General features: G+C 38.4%; 1 protein-coding gene across 4 annotated transcripts; it reads left to right on the top strand.

The window, feature by feature from the left end:
- Positions 1–4,433: 4,433 nt before the first annotated feature.
- Cdkn3 (cyclin dependent kinase inhibitor 3) lies at positions 4,434–18,002 on the top strand. 4 transcript variants are annotated; one of them, XM_046461151.2, is made up of 8 exons: positions 4,434–4,543; positions 6,813–6,895; positions 8,799–8,854; positions 9,371–9,415; positions 11,684–11,906; positions 14,750–14,781; positions 15,674–15,774; positions 17,643–18,002. In XM_046461151.2, the coding sequence occupies exons 1-8, from the start codon at positions 4,535–4,537 to the stop codon at positions 17,727–17,729; spliced, it is 636 nt and encodes a 211-aa protein (XP_046317107.1). In that variant the 5' UTR covers positions 4,434–4,534; the 3' UTR covers positions 17,730–18,002. The 4 variants fall into 4 exon arrangements, with proteins under 4 accessions (XP_046317107.1, XP_046317106.1, XP_046317109.1 ...); XM_046461150.2 differs by having other exon boundaries at positions 15,671–15,774; XM_046461153.2 differs by lacking the exon at positions 17,643–18,002 and adding an exon at positions 15,994–17,617 and having other exon boundaries at positions 15,671–15,772.
- The last annotated feature ends 946 nt before the right edge of the window (positions 18,003–18,948 follow it).

Raw genomic sequence — 18,948 nt, 5'->3', positions numbered from 1 at the left:
CTGTACTAGGATCTTTGCTGTCTAATCTCTCGGTCCAATCACATCTGCCATTCGGCGGTGACGGTCATGGGTCCCGTGGGTGGAGACGGTTAAGCGTTTACCGCAATAATGTCTTGATAGGTCATAACACCTTGAGCTGATCTTGTAGTACCCAGTGACGGGCAACTTTCACGCTTGCTGTGCGACCTAAGCCAGGGAATCGGGGCCTTCCCAGAGACGGGTAAGCATCGCAAGGGCTGTGAACGACCTAAGACAGGGGCTACTTGATTCCCACTGGCATGCAAAAAACAAAAGAGGGGGACTTGTTGGCAACAGGTCCACCTTGGCCCCTGGAGCCCTACCTCCACTAGTTTGTTCTGCATGCCAGTGTGGCCAGCTCACAAGGCCATGGCGAACTTGCGGTTTTTCTGTTCCTGCTTGTCCGTCTGAGACATATGTATCCCACGGGAATGCCTTGACCTTTTCTGGTCTGATGGACTTATTGTTAAGGGAGGTTTCGGTACCTGACAATAATAGATGTTGAAACTAAATTTCTCCCCCCTCCCTCCTGCTTTTGGGTAGTTTTCCACTTCTGCTGCTTGGGGTATAAAAAAAAGGTGTGTTAGCAATAAAGATTATTATTGACTCCTGGATGAAGAACCTTGGTGTCCTGTGTGTCTTTTAACCTCGCCGTCCCTCGCCGGACTCGGCTCCCTTGGCCGGACGCGGCAATAAACCAAATGCCAACATACCATTTTTAATGGAGATGGACCTTTCCAGTGATTAAAATATCCCTGTGAACATCTATAATTAAGATTTTATTTTTAAGTATTAAATATTTTTTTAAATTAAGCTACATCTTGCCACCAATAGCATCTTAAAATTGCTGCGCTTTTTCTTCTTACTTCCCAAGGTTGAACTGCTCCTTTGCATCAGCTGATGCTCAAAGTATGGAGATGAATTTGTGCAAGAGTCTCTTAGCAAGGTCTAGAAGTGGCACATATCACCTCCCACTCACTAGCAGGAACTCAGGTACATGAACATCGAGCTGTAAAGAAAACTGGAAAAAGTAGCTGTGTGCCTGAGTAGAGGAAGAAATTGTTAGGTGAAACACCAATCTCTGCTATACCCCTCCTGGGAAGGGCAAGAAAAAACATGGACATTTCCTTTTTAGAGTGCTTCCTTAGCTGGACTTCCAGCCAGCTGCCATTTTGTTGGGATATACTTAATACAGATTTAACACTATAGTTACCAAGTTAGAGTTCTCTTTCACATTCAGTTCTGCCTTCTTCATATTATAGTCTGATTCCCCTGATCCTATTTTTGCACAGCTCTGTCTGGAGTTCCATTTTATCTCAATTAACTTCTGCAGACCACCTAGGTAATCTAATATGTGAGCATTTTTACTAGTTTAACACCTAGTATGCCACCTGTGCCCAAGTTCTGGGACACTCAATTGAGCACACATCTAAAAGATACAGACAACAAATTTTTCTAGAGATGCAGAATAGCATACATAGTGCTCAAGAACATCAGCCTGTAGCATCCACCCACCTGGGTCAATTCCCTGCTCTCACTTGCAGTTAACCTTGAGCAAGTTGCTCATCTTTCTGACCCACCTCTTTGGATAACTAAGTGAAATGAATTAAAAGAAAAAGATGCAGTAAAAGATCTTAAAACGGTGCCCAATACATAAAAAAGCTCTTGGAAAATGGCAGTTGTTACTCGTTATTGTTAAAGATCACATAGTTCCAAATGCTTCTACCCAATGACTAAATATTCTGCCTCTGGTAGAGATTCTTTTTTTCAATATATATATTTTTAGTTGTAGATGGACTCAATATCTTTATTTTATTTATTTATTTTTGTATGGTGCTGAGGATCAAAACCAGTGCCTCACACATGCAGACCACCTAGGTAATCTTATATGTGAGCATATTAGTGCTCTTCCACTGAGCTACAACCCCAGCCCTGGTATAGATTCTTATTCCATCAGATAGCCAAGAAGTCTGTATTTTCTTTTTAATGGTGTGTGGTGTAGAAAGCTGTTAACCTCATGGCAACTAAGAAGTAAAAGAGAAACAGAAAGGGCCTGGGGTTCAAATATTCTCTTTAAGGGTGTAACCCTCAGTGACCTAACTTCCTCCCATAAGGCTCCACCTCTGAAAAGTTGCACCATCTCCCAAGAGCACCACAGGCTGTCAATCAGGACTTTAATACAAGTGCCTTTGGAGGACACTTTCCAAACCATAGCAACCAGTTTTTCTCCTTCCTATCCCTTTCTTTGGTCCCTGTTTTCTCTCAGTGACCTTGCAGCAAAGCAAATAGGTCAGGTGCTTCTGACATTTTCTTTTCCTTCAACACACCTTCCCAGTCTTCTTCACTTTAACCTGTGAGAGAGTGGGGTCAAAGCTAAACTATGAGTGCCTCAAATGCTAATAACCAACCTTTACCTCTTTCACAATGTCACCCAGGCCAGACTGGTTTACTTTCAAATATATGCAAATGTAAATGTATTTCAAACTGGGCACAGCCATTGTACTTAAAGTGCCCATGACCATAGTCATACATCAGAAAGTTGGTGCACCTCAAATGCTTGTTGATTATTTGACATAAGTAAGGCAGGACTCTAAGTCTAGATATCCCCTTGTACATAGTACCAGGGTCACCAATTTGAAATATGAACTTGTTGAGAGCCACAGCCGAGTCAGAATGACGCCTGGCATATTGCCAGAGGGAATGGTTGAAAGGTGACGCCATCGAACCATTGAGATGATGATTTGAGTTAAGCTGTATATAATTGCTGTGATGCTAGATTGATTGAGTTGTACATGGACCCTGCTCCGGGGGAATAGGGTGGCTCCGGGAATCTGCCTTGGGCGCCCGCTACTTTGGAGTTCCCGTGGAGTTCTCGCGGGGTGAGGAGAGATTGGGCACGTGGAGCCAGGTGAAGGGTGTGTGTTCCCGAGGAGTGTGTTTGCAGTGCCGGTGAGAGTTGGGGAATAAAGAGTTTCTGTTTGAACCTACAAAGCTGTGTGGCGGCTCGGTTATTTGTGCCCAGCCAGACTGCGGCATGAACTAACAGACCAAACCAATAGTCATAAATCTGTGGTGGATTGTGACCAGTTCCCCAGCTCTACTGCAATATCATCTAAGGAAGCAAATTATATTAAAAGAGGATACGTATGAGGAAGCATTTCCTCTGTGTGTGTGTGTGTGTGTGTGTGTGTGTGTGTTTGATTTTGGAGATAATGGGTCAATACAGTATCATATTGAATAGCAAAGATCTAAAAAAATTCCCTGTCTATAGAAAATTCCAGTGGGTCTTATGATGGTTAAGTTTTGTTAATTTTGAGCCAAATACCAAGATATTTGGAGGAATATAATTCTGGATATTTCTGTTAGGGTAGCTTTGGATAAGATTTACATTTAAATTGGTGGACTTTAGGTAAAGCAGATTGCCGGCATAACATGGGTGAGCCTCATCCAATCAGTTGAAGGCCTGAATAGAATAAAACTGGCTTCCCCAGCACAAGGGGAATTCTTTGGCAGATGGCCGTCAGAGTTAGTTATCTCCAACTTGGGCTCTTCCAGGTCTTACAAACAGACTACCTTTGAATATGAACAACTCTCTCCCAAGTCTCCAACCCACTGGCCTATCTCCTCAGATTGGGACTCACCAAGACTCCACAGGAGAGCCAATTCTTCAAAATCTCTTTCTATGTATTCATGAACACATCCTGTTCATTTTGTTTCTCTGGAGAACCCTGACTAACGCCGCCCCTAAGTCAAACTGTGCCCTTTTCTTTACTACGGAATACTAATAGCTTTATGCCCACTGGCTTTCAGACATGAGCCAGGGAGTTGAAATTTTTGCATGTTTTTCTCAGATGCGTAGGTAATATAGCTCTGGGTGTCTTCCTTTGCTATGGCCAGTTAAATAGGAACTGGGGAAAGGAGAAAATAATCGAACACATTCTGTAAAGATAGCTGATCGTGTAAAAACACTGGCACTGTAAACCCACCTGGCAGCATTTTCTCTTCCTTTCATACAATATTACTTAGTATTTGTGAAGAGGAATGTTGATCTGCACCCTATTACACATATTCCTGCTTTAAGAAAGCAAGCAAAATCTCCCTACCCTGAACCACAAGTACCTCCAGCCATTAGAAAGCACAGCTTTGCATTGACTCAAAGCGCGGGAGCTATCAGAAGACTCGCCCCGCCCCTCTCCCCGCCCCCTGTACTCTCCACGCTCCCAACTGGCGGGAGGAGGACGCCCCCAGCCAATCAACGTTCTGCAGGACCCTCCTCCCGCGCGTCTTTCAAAGGCCTTCTAAGAACCAATGAGCGGTTAAAGGCTAAGCCCGGTCACCTGGAGGCGGAGCAAACAGCAGGTCCAGGATTTGATTGGTTCCTAGAAGACGCCGCGCCCCACCTCCCAGAAGACATACCAATGAGGTGAAGGGAGAGGAGGGGTCCCCGCGGGGCAGCGACTGAGACGCGGGTGCTGAGCCGGGAGGTGGCACTGGTCAAGGCGTGCGGCGGCCAGCGATGAAGCCGGTGAGTCGGGTAGGATGGGACTTGGAGGATCGAAGCTGCAGGGACCGGAGCAGTTCTCTAGGCCTTTCTGAGACTGGGCGTACAGCCCGGGATTGGTCGCGGCGCGACTCGCGCATTAACCGTCCTGTGGGTCGGGGAGGTGTCGCTTCCCCGCACCGGCAACAGTGACCGCTGTGAAGGAGCCAGATCCCACAGACCTGGGTTCGAGGTGGACGAGGGAAAGTCAGACACTCACTGTGTGCCTGCTGTGGTCTGTCACCTGTGGGTTTCTTTTTTTTTTTTTTTACCTGTGGGTTTCTTATAAACCTCTCGACAGCCTTGCAAAAGAAGGCCAAGCCCAGGGTTATGGAGAAAAATGAGGCATAAAGAGTTAAGTGTTTCATCGTATTAATAAGCGTGGTATCCCACCCCTGAAAGGTGTCTGGAGGCTGCCATGAAACCCCTAGGAAAAATCATGAATGCGAATGTGTTGCCCCGGCTTGGGGGCGACATCACAACTGCCGCCATCCCCCAGGAACACTTGGCATTGCATTCCTTTCCCTGAGATTCAGAATCACTGGGGCCAGGGAAGCAGAAATGTCCAGCCTGATTAGGAGAAGTAGAGCTAATGGCCCACACAAATTTAAAATTTTATTAATCAAAATTGCTTTAAAGTAAAGGAAAAACAGACGTTGGCAAGGAGCTGGAGTCCCACCTTGGTTGACATCCTATTGAAGGGCCTTCTTTGAGGTTGAGTTGATTACACTATAGATAGATCCAAAGCAACTCAGATCTTAAATCAATCTGTCATGTGATCTTATAGTAACAAACAGGATCATCATAGAACATAACTTAAGAGCTAAGACAGGGCATTAGGTGTTTACACTTGCTAATCCCTGTTTCCATGTGGGGAGACATCAGCTGTCCTTAACTCCTGGCCTCTTTCTCCATTTGTCCCCAGAAGGGAAGAGTAAGTTATCTGATCTTTGAGTTTCGGAGGAACTGAACACAAGTAGCTCAACCTTTTCTTCACTTCTCTCTCTAGATCTATGTGCCTGCCTCCAGAAAGTGCTTTCTGGACTACTCTTTGTCACACAGGAGCCCTGGGTTGTCCATCAGTGCCTGTAACTGGGAAGATTAGTCTAATTATGGGGTGGAGATGTGGCAAGCTCACTCAACCATAGCTTTAAGCTACATCTTTTGCTTGACAATAACATTTTGATTTCCATGTACCAATCCAATGTCTTATTTCTCAGCTTGTTCCAACTAGGGAGCAGGAAAAGGGTATTTTTTTAATTGGTCTTGTAAATTCATACAAAGTATCAAAGCTTTCATGTAAAAAATTCTGCCTTCAGGATTGAGTTCCACCTGCTTAGATCAGCACACTGGGGCCATCTCAACAATTCTAGTCTAGTGATTCGTAAATTTGGGGGCAGGCTAGTTCGTCTGTACTCCACCCATCCACCACCAAGCTGCCCCCTATATAGGAGTCATTTTTTAAGAAACTACTTCGCTAGCTTCATCTCCTCTGTTTCATCTCTATTTCAACATCACAGTTTCTGAATACACAAACCCTTTCTCTTTTGTCTTAATTTCCTAAACTTCCTCTGTATCTGCCTAGAAACCTTGTTCTTCCTTCAAAATTCAGAGTAAGCATCTCTGTAAAGACTTCTCTAGTTCCTTAAGTTGTCAGTCACTCCCTTTTCCGCTCTGGCATGTGGTTTCTTCTTCCATTTTAGCACTAAAATCGTTCTCCTCCTGCTGGGTGTGGCAAAGGCCTGTAATCCTAGTGACTCAGGAGGCTGAAGCAGGGTCAAAAATTGAAAACCAGCCTCAGCACTTTAGGCAGGCCCTAAACAACTTAGTAAGACCCTGTCTCAAAGTGTTTCTTTTGTAATCTATACACATCTGTCCCTACAACTACACTGAAGGCAAGCTATTTACTTTATGGATCTTCCTATCTCTATAGAGTTTTGGCCACTGAAGGTGTCCAAGAAATGCTTGTGAATAAGTAAACAAATCTCTTCACTTCATATTTAAGGAAGACACATCCAGGATAAACTGAAGAGTCTTGTGTACAATGATCTTTCCACTATGCAGTGCTAAGATTATTAATAGGATGGTAAAATAGTAATCATTTATTATTGATATTGCTGATGTCTGATAGTCCAGATTGGTGACAAAATAAATAGAAAATATGAATTCGGTGGGTGTTTAGGCCAGAGTCAACTATGCTACAGCTATATATAAATTTTCTTTTATAATTTCTAACATAACATTTCTTTTGAAGCCTATTTCAATACAAGCAAGTGAGTTTGACTCCTCAGATGAAGAGCCTATTGAAGATGAACAGACTCCAATTCAGATATCATGGTATGTTAGCATTTCTAATCAGTGTTGTACTCTTTGTAGAACATAATTCATATGTTGAAAACATTCAGTGATTATCTTCTGATTATGTAATTCTAATCTTTGAACTCTGCAATTTATAAGGCCCTTTTGTTCTCTTTATTTATAATTGAGAAAATCTTAATAGAAGCAAGTAAATAAGGAGTAGAGGTAGGATTTTTTAAATGATCTCTCACCAAAATCTACTTATTCTTTTAAGGCCAAAGAATAGTATACCAAATGTAGGATGAGATAATTTTGGGGAAGGGGGGCAGGCGGGTACCGGGGATTGAACTCACAGGCACTTGACCACTGAGCCACATCCCCAGCCCTATTGTATTTTATTTAGAGACAGAGTCTCACTGAGTTGCTTAGGACCTTGCTAAGTTGTTGAGGCTAGCTTTGAATTTGCAATCCTCCTGCTCAGCCTTCTGAGCAGCTGGGATTAGAGTCATGCACCACCACACCCAGCAAGATAATCATTTATTATTAAGTCAAATCTTAGATAATATTTCAACCATTTGTCATAGTAATTCATCTGTCAGTAAACTCTGTTTAAGATAAAATCCAAATATATATAATAACCAAAAAGAATTTCTATAAAAAAATCAACTTCCAAGTGTTAGCAAGTGATTTATGATTTACCAGATTCTCTATAACCAAAAAATGCTTCCTCTCATCCCTGTGAATGTAATTGTCTCTCCTCAGGAAAGCACCATCTCTACAGTAGGAAAGGAGTATTAAATGGTGTTGTCTCTGATGTTCTGTTGTCCTGCCATCAAGTAGCATTACCTTTCATTCCCCTTTTCAGCCCTTTTTAATGTCATACAGTATTTATATCATGCGTCCTGTTTTCCTCTAACTTGATCTCCTGACTTGAAAACAGGATGAACCTCTGTCCCTAAGTACTGCAAACTGGGAACAGATAATATTTTATTTTAATCAAAATCCATTACCACAGGAATGGGTAGCCATGGTTGTCATTATATGAAATCATATCTGTTAAAGTAGTTCTACCAAAAAAATCTTAAAATAGTAATGTAAAATGAATGCTAAAGATGGAATTGTCAGATGGTCATACTTCAGTTCGTTTATCTAAAGTTACAACAGATCAAGCACCCCTAATCTGAAGTCTGAAGTGCTCTAAAATCCAAAACCTTTGAGTGCCAACATGATACTCAAAAGGTTTTGAATTTTGGAATATTTCAGATGTCAGATATTCAGATTAGGGATGCTCAACCAATAAATTCTATGCAAATTAACACAATTCAAAAACTCCAAAATCTGAAATACATCTGGTAACAAACAATTTAGATAAGGGATATTAAACCTGAAATACAAAATATCTCAAATAACATCCCATAGAATAACTTAAGTACCCTGTATACTACCGGGGATTATCTTTAAAGTAAATTTAAACTAACATACCATTTAAGACTTAAATTCTAAGAAAGCAAATGCTAAAGTTTTAAAACTTCTCATTTTAAATCTTTCAGTCTTTCTAAGCTTTTTTGTGATCCACCTATGGATATAACTATTAATTTTTGCTTTGTGACTTCTGTAAAGTTTTAAAACACCCTTATTTGGTGACAAGCATTCATGTTGGTTGAGTTTCCAGTTACAGCTTGTGGGAAATGGTGGGTGGATCCTGGGGATTGAACTGAGGGCCTTGTGCATGCTAGGTAAGTGCTGTACCACAGAGCTATATCCCCAGCCCTTTTTATATTTTAAGAGAGGGTTTTGCTAAGTTCCTTGGAATAGCCTCAAACTTAACAATCGTCTTTGCCTGAGCCTCCCCCCAAGTAGCAGAGATCACAGGTATGCACCATAGCACCTTAGCCATTTATAACTTTTTTTAAAAATGAACTTGTTAAATTTTTCTTTTCAGGCTACCTCTGTCACAAGTGAATTGTTCTCAGTTTCTTGGTTTATGTGCTCTGCCAGGTAGGTTATACTACAGTTGGCTTCCTATTCATATATTTTGGAGATCTTTTTGACTGTTAACACATTATTCTGTATACTGAGCAATGAAAGAATCTCATAGATCTAGACTGGGTAACTCACTTTGGAAACCTTCATGGTTGGTTATAGATAAAGGTACACAGATCCATTCTTCAACCCTTCCAGAGCTGCCTTCAGAGCTTTATATTTCTGATTTACCTATCTTAATAAAACTTAATCCCTGGGGTACAAATGAGGCTGAGGACCACAGCCAGCCACTCATCACAGAAACACAGAATAAAGAGTGCTGGCTTAGGAGTTTCTTCAACTGGAATCTATGAATTCTTGTAATTATGTTCCGAAGAATCTAAGAAATTAAAATTCACATTCAAAATTAAATTGAAAGTAAATGGTCACATGGAATGATTTTCTAAAAGTAGCTATATATGTGTTTAAATGTGCTTGTTATATATTACCAAAAACTGACTTTTTTTTTACTTGCATTATTACTACTTATAGGTTGTAAATTTAAAGATGTTAGAAGAAATATTCAAAAAGATACAGGTAGGTGTAATATGAGACAACCATACTAATAGTTTAAAAAACATTGAAAGTCTCCTTATCAGAAGGAACAAACTATAGTCTCTTCTCAATCAATGTTTGATACTTCAAGTTTCAAAAATAAACTTATTCTAATATGTGAAAATGTATTTGTGAAAGACACAGAGAACTCATCATTTATCTCAACATGGCTTTGCTTTTCACCAACTGCTGTATATTATACATAAAAACTGTATTTGAGGTTAGTATATATGATAGAGGATGAAATTATATAAATAGGAAACTGACTTTTTGTACTATCTAGATCTTTGATCATTCTTTTCCTTGCAGACTTGACTGCGGTAGTAGGAATTAATCCCAAGCTGGGAACCCAGAGGCAGCAATGAAACCATCCATCCTGGATAGGAAATGTAGAGCTAGCATCTAGGGTGAAATCAGAGTGGGAACTGGTTTTCCATGCCCAAGGACATTCAAAACACTATAACTTCAAGTCTAATAATAATTTTCAAAACCTAATCTATCCACATTTGGAATTTTCATATAATACAATACTTATAAATATGAATCTTTTCAAAATATCTTATTCTGATTGGCCTGGAATATCTCAATCCTATTAGTGCCACCAACATCTTTATACTCCAAAAAATAAAGAATGTATGTATTGCTTGACCCTGACCAGTATAGCTTTTTTAAACCTTAGAATCTTTTTCTCAGTGGTAGAAAAAGGGCACTGGGTTCAAACCTCAACACCACATAAAGGTATTGTGTTCATCTACAACTAAAAAAAAAAAATTTTAAATCTTTTTCTGGTTGTTCTAGAATATCAGTTTGCTAATGTACTTTAATTTGCTCCTTACCTCCCAAAAAGACTTAATGAGGCTAATAGATGAGTTGACCCTTGCAGTTATTTATAAAGATTTTCTGCTTTAGACAAACCTACTGTAATAGGAAATTTCTGTTTTAGAGAACATTTAAGTTATAAGCAAAATATAATTTAAATCATTGGTTCAAGACCAAACTTGTACATTTTGGAATGCCCTATTAATTTAGTATCTTTCTTAAAAGGGTTTTCAGTTTTTCCCCACTTTGGTGGTTTGTGGATATAGCCATGGGTTCAGCTGTCAGCATCACAGAAAAACAGGCTTGACTCTCCTTGCATTAGTTACCATGGCATCTCCTCAGAGTCCTTTCTAGGACAGTCTGTAGAAATTTTCTGATGTGTACAAAAAGCAAACAGAATTACTTACCCATTTAAAAATGCTTAGATATATTAATAAATACTTGTTTACCAATTTAAAAAATATAATAGTTTTATCAGGAGCAGCACTGTCTAATAAAATATAATGGAAGCCATATCTATAACTACATTTTCTAGTTGCCACATTAAAAAAGTAAAAATAATTTTAACAATACCTTTTATTTAGTTTAGTATATCCTAAATTATCATTTCACCAGCTTTTAAGTATAAAGCAAATAATTAATGAGATAGTTATTTTTGTGTGCTTAGTCTTTGAAATTAGGTATGTCTTTTACAGTACATCTCAGTTTGGACTAGCCACCTTTCAACTGCAGATCTAGAGGGTCAAGAGAAAAGGTACTTTGTACCTCAGTGGCTAAATGTCCTTGGATTTGGGGGCAGGGGCAAACTTAAATTAGCCAAGATTATTTATTCTGAACTAAATGCTCTGGAGTGAATTGCCCTAAAGAAGTTCCCATGCATAGAATTCGTATAGTAATATTTCTTGGTTCTTATAGTGAAAATAACTAAATAATGTAATTAATACAGTTAATGCTTTATTTTCTAGAGACCTGGTCCATAAAATTAAATACACAATGGTGTGGTACAGAGCAGATATGAGGAGTAATACAAGAACTCTGGCTAGAGGTTTTATATACAATGTTTGCGATAAAATAAACAGCAGAGTGATTAATTAGCAAGTATGGTTGATGTGGGGAGGAAAACAAATGTGCTATCCATTCCTTCTCAAGAGTTTAATAGTATTAGATATTTTCAGATTCATATTAAAGCAGTATTATAAACTTTTTTTGCAAGAAAAGCAATACACAATATAATTGTCTCATCTTGGAATTCAGTACATAGTATTTTGACTTATATGATTAGATTTAATTATTCAGCATTTCAAATTTATAAATTATCACTTGTTACTAGTTTGGCTTAAGAAACTTAACTCCATATTCTCTCTCTTGACCATATTTAAATTTGTAATGTTTCATATGTGTGTGTCTGTGTGTATCTTGGTCTGTTGGCAGAAGAACTAAAGAGCTATGGTATACAAGACATATTTGTTTTCTGCACCAGAGGGGAACTGTCAAAATATAGAGTCCCAAACCTCCTGGACCTCTACCAGCAGTATGGAATTACAACTCATCACCATCCAATCCCAGATGGAGGGACTCCTGACATAGCCAGCTGCTGTGATATAATGGAGGAGCTTGCAATCTGTCTCAAGAATAACCGAAAAACCTTAATACAGTATGTTCTCCTTTTCTGCATACATTACATGAGAAATGTCCCAGTCAAAATGGTTTCTTAAACTGTTCAGTTATTGCCCACCTCATATTTTTATTGTAAAGATTCAAAGGACATAATGCATTGAAAGTGCTGCCACAATGCCTGGTACAAAGTAAGCACTCAGATATTTATTGTTACTGCTTTTCAAGAGTAAGGACAAGAAATAAGTTTAATTGGAAATTTTTAGAATAAGGTCACAGGCTCCCTGCCCCCTGCCCTTATTTTTGTCTTAGACCTTAAGTTGCAATTTGGGGACCACCACCACAAAAAGTGGAGCATTATTGTTATATACTATTCACTTGTCATTTAGGCTATCAGTTAGTTGCTTAGTTATTTTCAGTAGCAAAAAAAAAAAAATTTTTTTCAAAATTTACAGCAAATAAGTCATCCCTAAGCAATGAGCAACTTAAAGAATATGACTTGAAAATTGTTTGATATGCATTTGTTACCAGAATGAAATGGGACTGAGTCAGTGGCTATAAAAAAAATACAAGCTGCTGTTATAAATGTTTAAAACAAAATAAAATGGGTTAAGGAAAGGGAGCGAAATGGGTTAAAAATGGAGAGGCTGGGCAGAAGGATCGCGAATTCAAAGCTAGCCTCAGCAACTTAGAAGGTCCTAAGCAACTCAGCAAAACCCTGTCCCTAAATAAAATACGAAAAAAGGAATGGGGACGTGGCTCAGTGAGTAAGCCCCCCTGGATTCAATCCCCAGTACCAAAAAAAAAAAAAAAAAAGAAAAGAAAGAAAGAAGTAGCTTTGGATAAGGGTACAAGAGAGTGGCAATGGTTGTAGCATTAGAAATGGTACTGTGGATGATAAACCACAGATGACTTTCCAGAAGTGAGACACAGAGCAAAGGAGAGCTAAAGCTAGTCCTTCACTTTGTTTTTTGCTCGTTCTTGTAACTTAATAAGCCACCTCATTTTTACTGAACAAATTAGAGCATTAAAGTGTGATTACTTCAGAAACTCTTAAGGTACTTCAAGTCATTGCTTTGAGCTCAAGGTGTACAGATTCTACCATCAGCTGCATAGGTTCAGGGCCCCTGTGAAATGAAAAATCCAGCGAACTTCTCTCCTTGAACCTCATCTAATTGCACCAATTCCAAAGGCAAGCCCACCAGTACAGAGTCTTTGGTGACATAACACCTTTTTGTGGCCAATCTAAAGTCTGATATAAAGAGAACTAAAGCTTGCAGATGGGCAATAAAGAACTAGAAGCCATCCAACATTCTATGGTTTCCAAACTTTCTTAAGCATAGTCTCTCATCTAGTTCTAATTATAAAAGCAAATTTTCAGAATAGACTCAATTATCTCTGCTTAATTTTCTGGTAACTATAAGCAAAATAGTAATTAGTTAAATATAGCTAGTGAAAAGTATGTTTCCAATTTTTAGACCCATTTTTTAAAAAACTTATTCTGAAACCTTTTTTAATAGCTATGATATATAGATATTTTAATATATAATAAATAATATAATATATATAATTAAATAATATGTTATTTTATTTGGTACTGGGGATGTAACCACTGAGCCACATCCCTAACTCTTGTTATTTGAGACAGGCTCTCATTAAGTTGCTGAGACTAGCTTTGAACTTGTGATCCTCCTGCCTCAGCCACCCGAGCTGCTGGGATTACAGGCATGCACCACCACGCACCGCCAAAAACATTTTTTGAAAGAAACTTCTACTGAAAAGTTTCTGAAGACCAAAGTAGTTGAACACCAACTAGTTGGGTTTTTTGAAGCTTAACAATTTTTACCATTGCAGGTTTCAGCAAACTAAATGCCCTAATGTTTGAACAGAATACAGATGAGATGGACAGGGGGATGGGTGAGCTTGCATATATTGAATGTTTCAGGCTCCCATAAAATACTGCATCTGATGGCTAGAATTTTGCCTTATTCTAGAACTTTCAAAGGTCTTACAATGACAAGTTTGTTTGGACAAAGATAATGTTCTATCATTCTGTTATTTTGAATGCTCATATTACTAGACAGTAAGAGGGTCTGCTAAATTTTTTTCACGGTCCCATTCTCTGCCAGTGCTCTCTGGCTTGTTCTGCTTGGACATTTTTAGTCCTTTATGAACTTGGTGAACACTGTTGCTACTGTTTACATTGTTCCCTTGGGCTATTTGTAACAAAGTACCAAGGATTGGATGGCTTATAATACAGAAATTTATTTTCTCCCAGTTCTGGAGACTAGAAGTCCAAAACCAAGGTGTCAACAGAGCCACACTCTCTGAGACTGGGTAGAAGACTTTCTTGCCTCTTCCTGGCTTCTGGTGGTAGCTGTCATTCCTCAGTGTTCCTTGGCTAGTAATTATCACTCAGGTCTCGGCTTCTGTCACCACAGGATTCTCCTTGTGTGTCTCTGACTTCATGTCGTGTTTTCCTTTTCTAAAGACACTAGATAAATTATTTCTGTGCAGATAGCATTTGTCCTGTAACCACTCAGGTTTTGTCGAAAAGAGAATAATCAAAGTAGCAGTTAGTAAAAATAGATCAATTTCTACCAATCTAGTAACACACTCCATTTCTCAGATGTGGATCTTGGGGTTTAAAGGGGTCAATATTAAGGGGCCTGTTTATCCTGACCCTTGGAGGTATTCAGAATACTTCTCCACAAATAAATAAGCACACTCAACTTTTGATTTGTTAATTAAACAATATTAATGTCTGTGCAAAGTGCTGTGCTAGGCATTGGAGTTAGATAGTAGGCAGGAAAAGCAAGCTTTTAGTCAAAACATTGGATGCAATGACAATATATAAATTTCAAAACTGTATTTCCCTTTCAGCTGTTATGGAGGACTTGGGAGATCTTGTCTTGGTAAGAAACATATTTTCATGATAATATTTTTAACCTCAAAGTAGGTAGACTTCTGTTTGATCCACATTACAAGCAAAAGAAGTCATAAAAGACTACATATCATATGACCATTTATGTGAAATGTCCAAAATAAGCATATCTATAGAAACAGATCACTGGTTGCTTAAAACAGAGATTAATGGGGTAATAGAAAGGTGTGATAGTGAAAAGGCACACGACTTCTGTCTAAAGTGACAAAAATGTCCCAAGATTGACTGTAATGATGGTTGCCACATGTAAATAGACTAAAATTTATTGAATTGTATACTTTAAATTGAGTCTTCTATACTTGCTACCCCCAACCTGTGTGCAGCTGAACCTAAGATTGCTAGTGCAAATTTGCAAGGACACCAAATACAGACACAAATTACCTTTACACAAGCTTCAGGATGGCTTCTCCACTTTCGGCCTCAGGCTCCCCAAGAGGGAGAGCAAGAGAAAGGAGAGAGAGAAAGAAGCGGGGGGTGGCGGTGTAAGGGAGGGAAGGGGAAGGAAGGAGGGAGAGAGAGATCACCTTCAGAAGTGAGCTTTCACTGAGGGGACTCTTGTTCTTTAGAAAGTTCTATCCAAAAAAGGCCAGGAGAGGCAGGGATAAGAGGGAAAGATGAGTGTAACTCAACCCCGGGGGCACATCCCACAAAGAAGACCATCTTACTATCCTAGCTAGAATCCACCCTAACCAGAACGAATGTAGTAGTTGCATTCAGAATCTGAGACATAAGGACTGGAAGAATGAGGTCATTCGTTGTGGCTCCCCACATATACCAACATAAATCTAGTTAGATATCAAATGTTTTACCCTATCTCTAGTTTTTTAATAATATATTATTTTTCTGGCATGTTCTCTTAGTAGCTGCTTGTCTCCTTCTATACCTATCTGACACTGTGTCACCTCAGCAAGCCATAGACAGCCTGAGAGATGTAAGAGGATCTGGGGCAATACAGACCATAAAGGTGAGACACTTGACTCTTACTGTTTGGTTGCAGTTAGGGGCAGTCTGTTATAAGGACAGTGTAATATACAACCAAAGGGCACCAGATGAAAATCCAAAGCATGCTACTGGTCAAACACACTTATTTTTTAAATTTATGTTTAAATATAACCAAGATATCTACAAAAGCTCAGTATTTAAAAAAACAAAGAGATTTTTAAACTTTCTACTTTACTCTTTCAAGATCTACCATTGCAGTTTTTTTCCCCCCATTCAGTTCTAGGAATGGATCATCTCACTTGGAATAATGATAGTTACTATAAATTTGGTTAAAAACTAAAGATCCTATTATATCATCAAAACATTGAACAAAGATTAATAGTTTAAAAAATGTAAATCAGTACTAATTGTTTTTAGCCATGGACCTCTTCTACATTTACCCTGCCCTTAATACTTCAAAAACATTGCAGTAGCAATGCTAAGGATATTATATATTAATCATGATACCAAAAAGAGTCTGTGATTTCACTTTATTTGTAGAACTATGATGCTAATTTTGCCTTCTTTTCCCAAGTACCCTGTCTCAGCTCTAGGACTAGAAGGGGGGTGCGAAAGAATCCTGGCCATTAAAGCAGCTTCCTGGGCTTGAAAGTCCATCTTCCCAGGGCTGGGATGGGTATAACCTAGTATCATATATGGTGAATTACTGTAATTATTGATAAATTCACCAAGCAACTTGATTCTCAAGGATTAAATAAGGTCATTCACAAAACAATCTATACAAGGTCTGCTTCACAGTATACATTCTGAAAAGAGAATTCCCCTTATTTTAAAATCAAGTGTTTCAAATTCAGGAAGTTCAACTCTCTTTGAAACAAAATATATGGGCTGATATATGAATGAATATGCCTGTCTTCCATATTTAATACTGGAAAGAATGAAGCCCACACTATTATGAGCTGTCAATTCATCACCTGGGCATTCTGTGGCAAACTAGTTTTAACCACCTTTGTGCCAATGTAAGTTGGCAGCACATGGTTTCAGTGTCTCAGGAATGCATACCATTGACTTAAGACTGAAGCAGGAGGATAACAGCCTAGGCAACTTTGTGAGACCCTGTCTCAAAATTAAAAAACAGAAAGGGCTGGAGATGTAGCTCAGTGGTAGTGCACCCTCAATTCCCAGTACACACACACACACACAAAAGGAATAATATGAAATGATTGGCAGCTTGGCAGAGTGAAAATACCCTTTGGGAAACTATTTAAACATCAAATAAATTTTAAAAATCTTTTATTTTGCTTATCTGTGTGATTAGTGATGTTTGGTTTTAAAAAATATTCTCTAAGAATTGTTTCAGGTAGAATGTATCATCACAAAAAGCAAGAGACAGAGGCTTCAATAACTCAAGATTTTCTTGAATATGCCATTATTATTTTTTATTTTTTAGTTATAGGTGGTAAAAATATCTTTATTTTAATGTGATGTTGAGGATGGAATCCAGTGCCTCATGTGTAGTAGGCAAGCACTCTACGTCTGAGCCACAACCCCATTCCTGAATATGCCATTATTAATTGCTATAGAAAGTGCCTTCTCCTTCCTTATTTCACAGGGAAAAAGCATTAGCAAATATTTACTGCTTTTAATTTTACTTAGTTCTGCCAATATAGAGAGAAAGGATTCTATAAACTTATAAAACATTCATCCAAATTTCATGCTTTCAGATTTTGAGATAAACTTCCCCAAGTTACAAATGTTTTCTTAGCCAAAAAGATATAGAATTGCTCTTAGCAGTTGTTTTTTGATTCATTCCTCATTCCTGCTAGTATTGTGTATACTTTGGTAACTAGTTTTCTACAATGTATTTCAGTATATTTTTACTTTTTGCAGCAATATAATTATCTTCATGACTTCCGGGATAAACTAGCTGCATATCTATCATCAAGAGATTCACTATCAAGATCTGTGTCAAGATAAAGAGTTTCAAATAGCATATATGTATATGTGACCATGTCTGAAATTTGAGTTCTCTAGCATCATTTGTGTTGAAACCAAACTACCAGTGTTATCCACTTCAACGTAAATGTATATATGCAGATATCCCTAAAGCCTTTATTGACAAAATTGTCTCTTTCACTCATAACACACAGACAGAAAATTTGGTATAGTTTTCCTTTTAGAAATATATTGGCTGCTCTGGTATATTTTACCTATGCTGGGAAAAAAATACATGCAAATTTGTATTATTTATATGTCTGTCTCATTTTTCTGCCGGTTACTATGAGTTAGCATTTGGCATTGGAAGTATGAAGTTTTTGTATGAGTACCCACGCTGAACTTTTAAGTAACTTTCACTCTCTATTCCTCCTGAAATTCTTCCATTAGTTTTTCTACTTCATAGACTTCTAGCATTCTAAGAGATCTCCCAGCACTGGATCAATCAAAACAGGTATTTACCAACATCTGTTGGGATTTTTTTTCAGAGATAAGGAATTCATTAGTTCAGACAGTTGCTCCATTTTTACAGCATTCATTTTTCCACCCTAAAAACTACACAGAATGAATTTTAGTCCTCCTCTCACTTTCACAAAATATTTGGCTACAGATTAATAATCTCTTTCTCCCATTCCTTCACCTCACCGCATACTACTGAAATATTTTCTTTAAATGAGCTACCCGATAAAATCATTTGGGCCATAAACAAGGATCATTTGGGTCAAAGCCACCTCTTTCCACAGATATTGATGGTTTCAGTACCACACCCATACATAGGTCCATGGCTTTCTTGGCTACTAGAGATCACAAAAGTGAATCAGTGCTCATTGGCTATTACCAACAGGCTGCAAACTCATAGGCAGTTCTACAGAAGACAGTTTCATCACATCAAAATTTAAATAATCATAAGGTGCCCCAAAGTTTTCCTTTGTCTCACACTCTTCTTGCTGATGAAATACTTGAATTTCATTAAGAAAAACTCCTCAACAATTACCAGCGCTATTTGTGAACTTCAGACAAGAGCACCAGTATGTTCTATAATACAAAATCAATATTTTAATACTTTTATATATGCCCTGTTGCTAGAACTTAATATTTTATTAATATTAAGCAAGATGGGTGTTCCAGATATTCCACCAGTATTTAATCTTTAACCTAGATTTCTTATCAGATCATAAATGCCAAAAGTTATAGCTAAAGC

This window comes from Marmota monax, unplaced genomic scaffold, assembly GCF_021218885.2.
Source record: "Marmota monax isolate L192 unplaced genomic scaffold, Marmota_monax_Labrador192_F-V1.1 WCK01_AAM20220418_F8-fsc00001, whole genome shotgun sequence".
Lineage (NCBI taxonomy): Eukaryota > Metazoa > Chordata > Mammalia > Rodentia > Sciuridae > Marmota > Marmota monax.
The sequence above is the reverse complement of the archived record's forward strand: the minus strand, read 5'-3'. Positions and strand labels throughout refer to the sequence as shown.

Bases quoted from the DNA above. Each gene is read 5' to 3' on its own strand.
- Cdkn3 (XM_046461153.2), top strand. The intron at 8,855-9,370 runs GTAGGTTATACT...TACTACTTATAG, and splicing joins TGGTTTATGTGCTCTGCCAG to GTTGTAAATTTAAAGATGTT. The intron at 14,782-15,670 runs GTAAGAAACATA...ATGTTCTCTTAG, and splicing joins ACTTGGGAGATCTTGTCTTG to TAGCTGCTTGTCTCCTTCTA.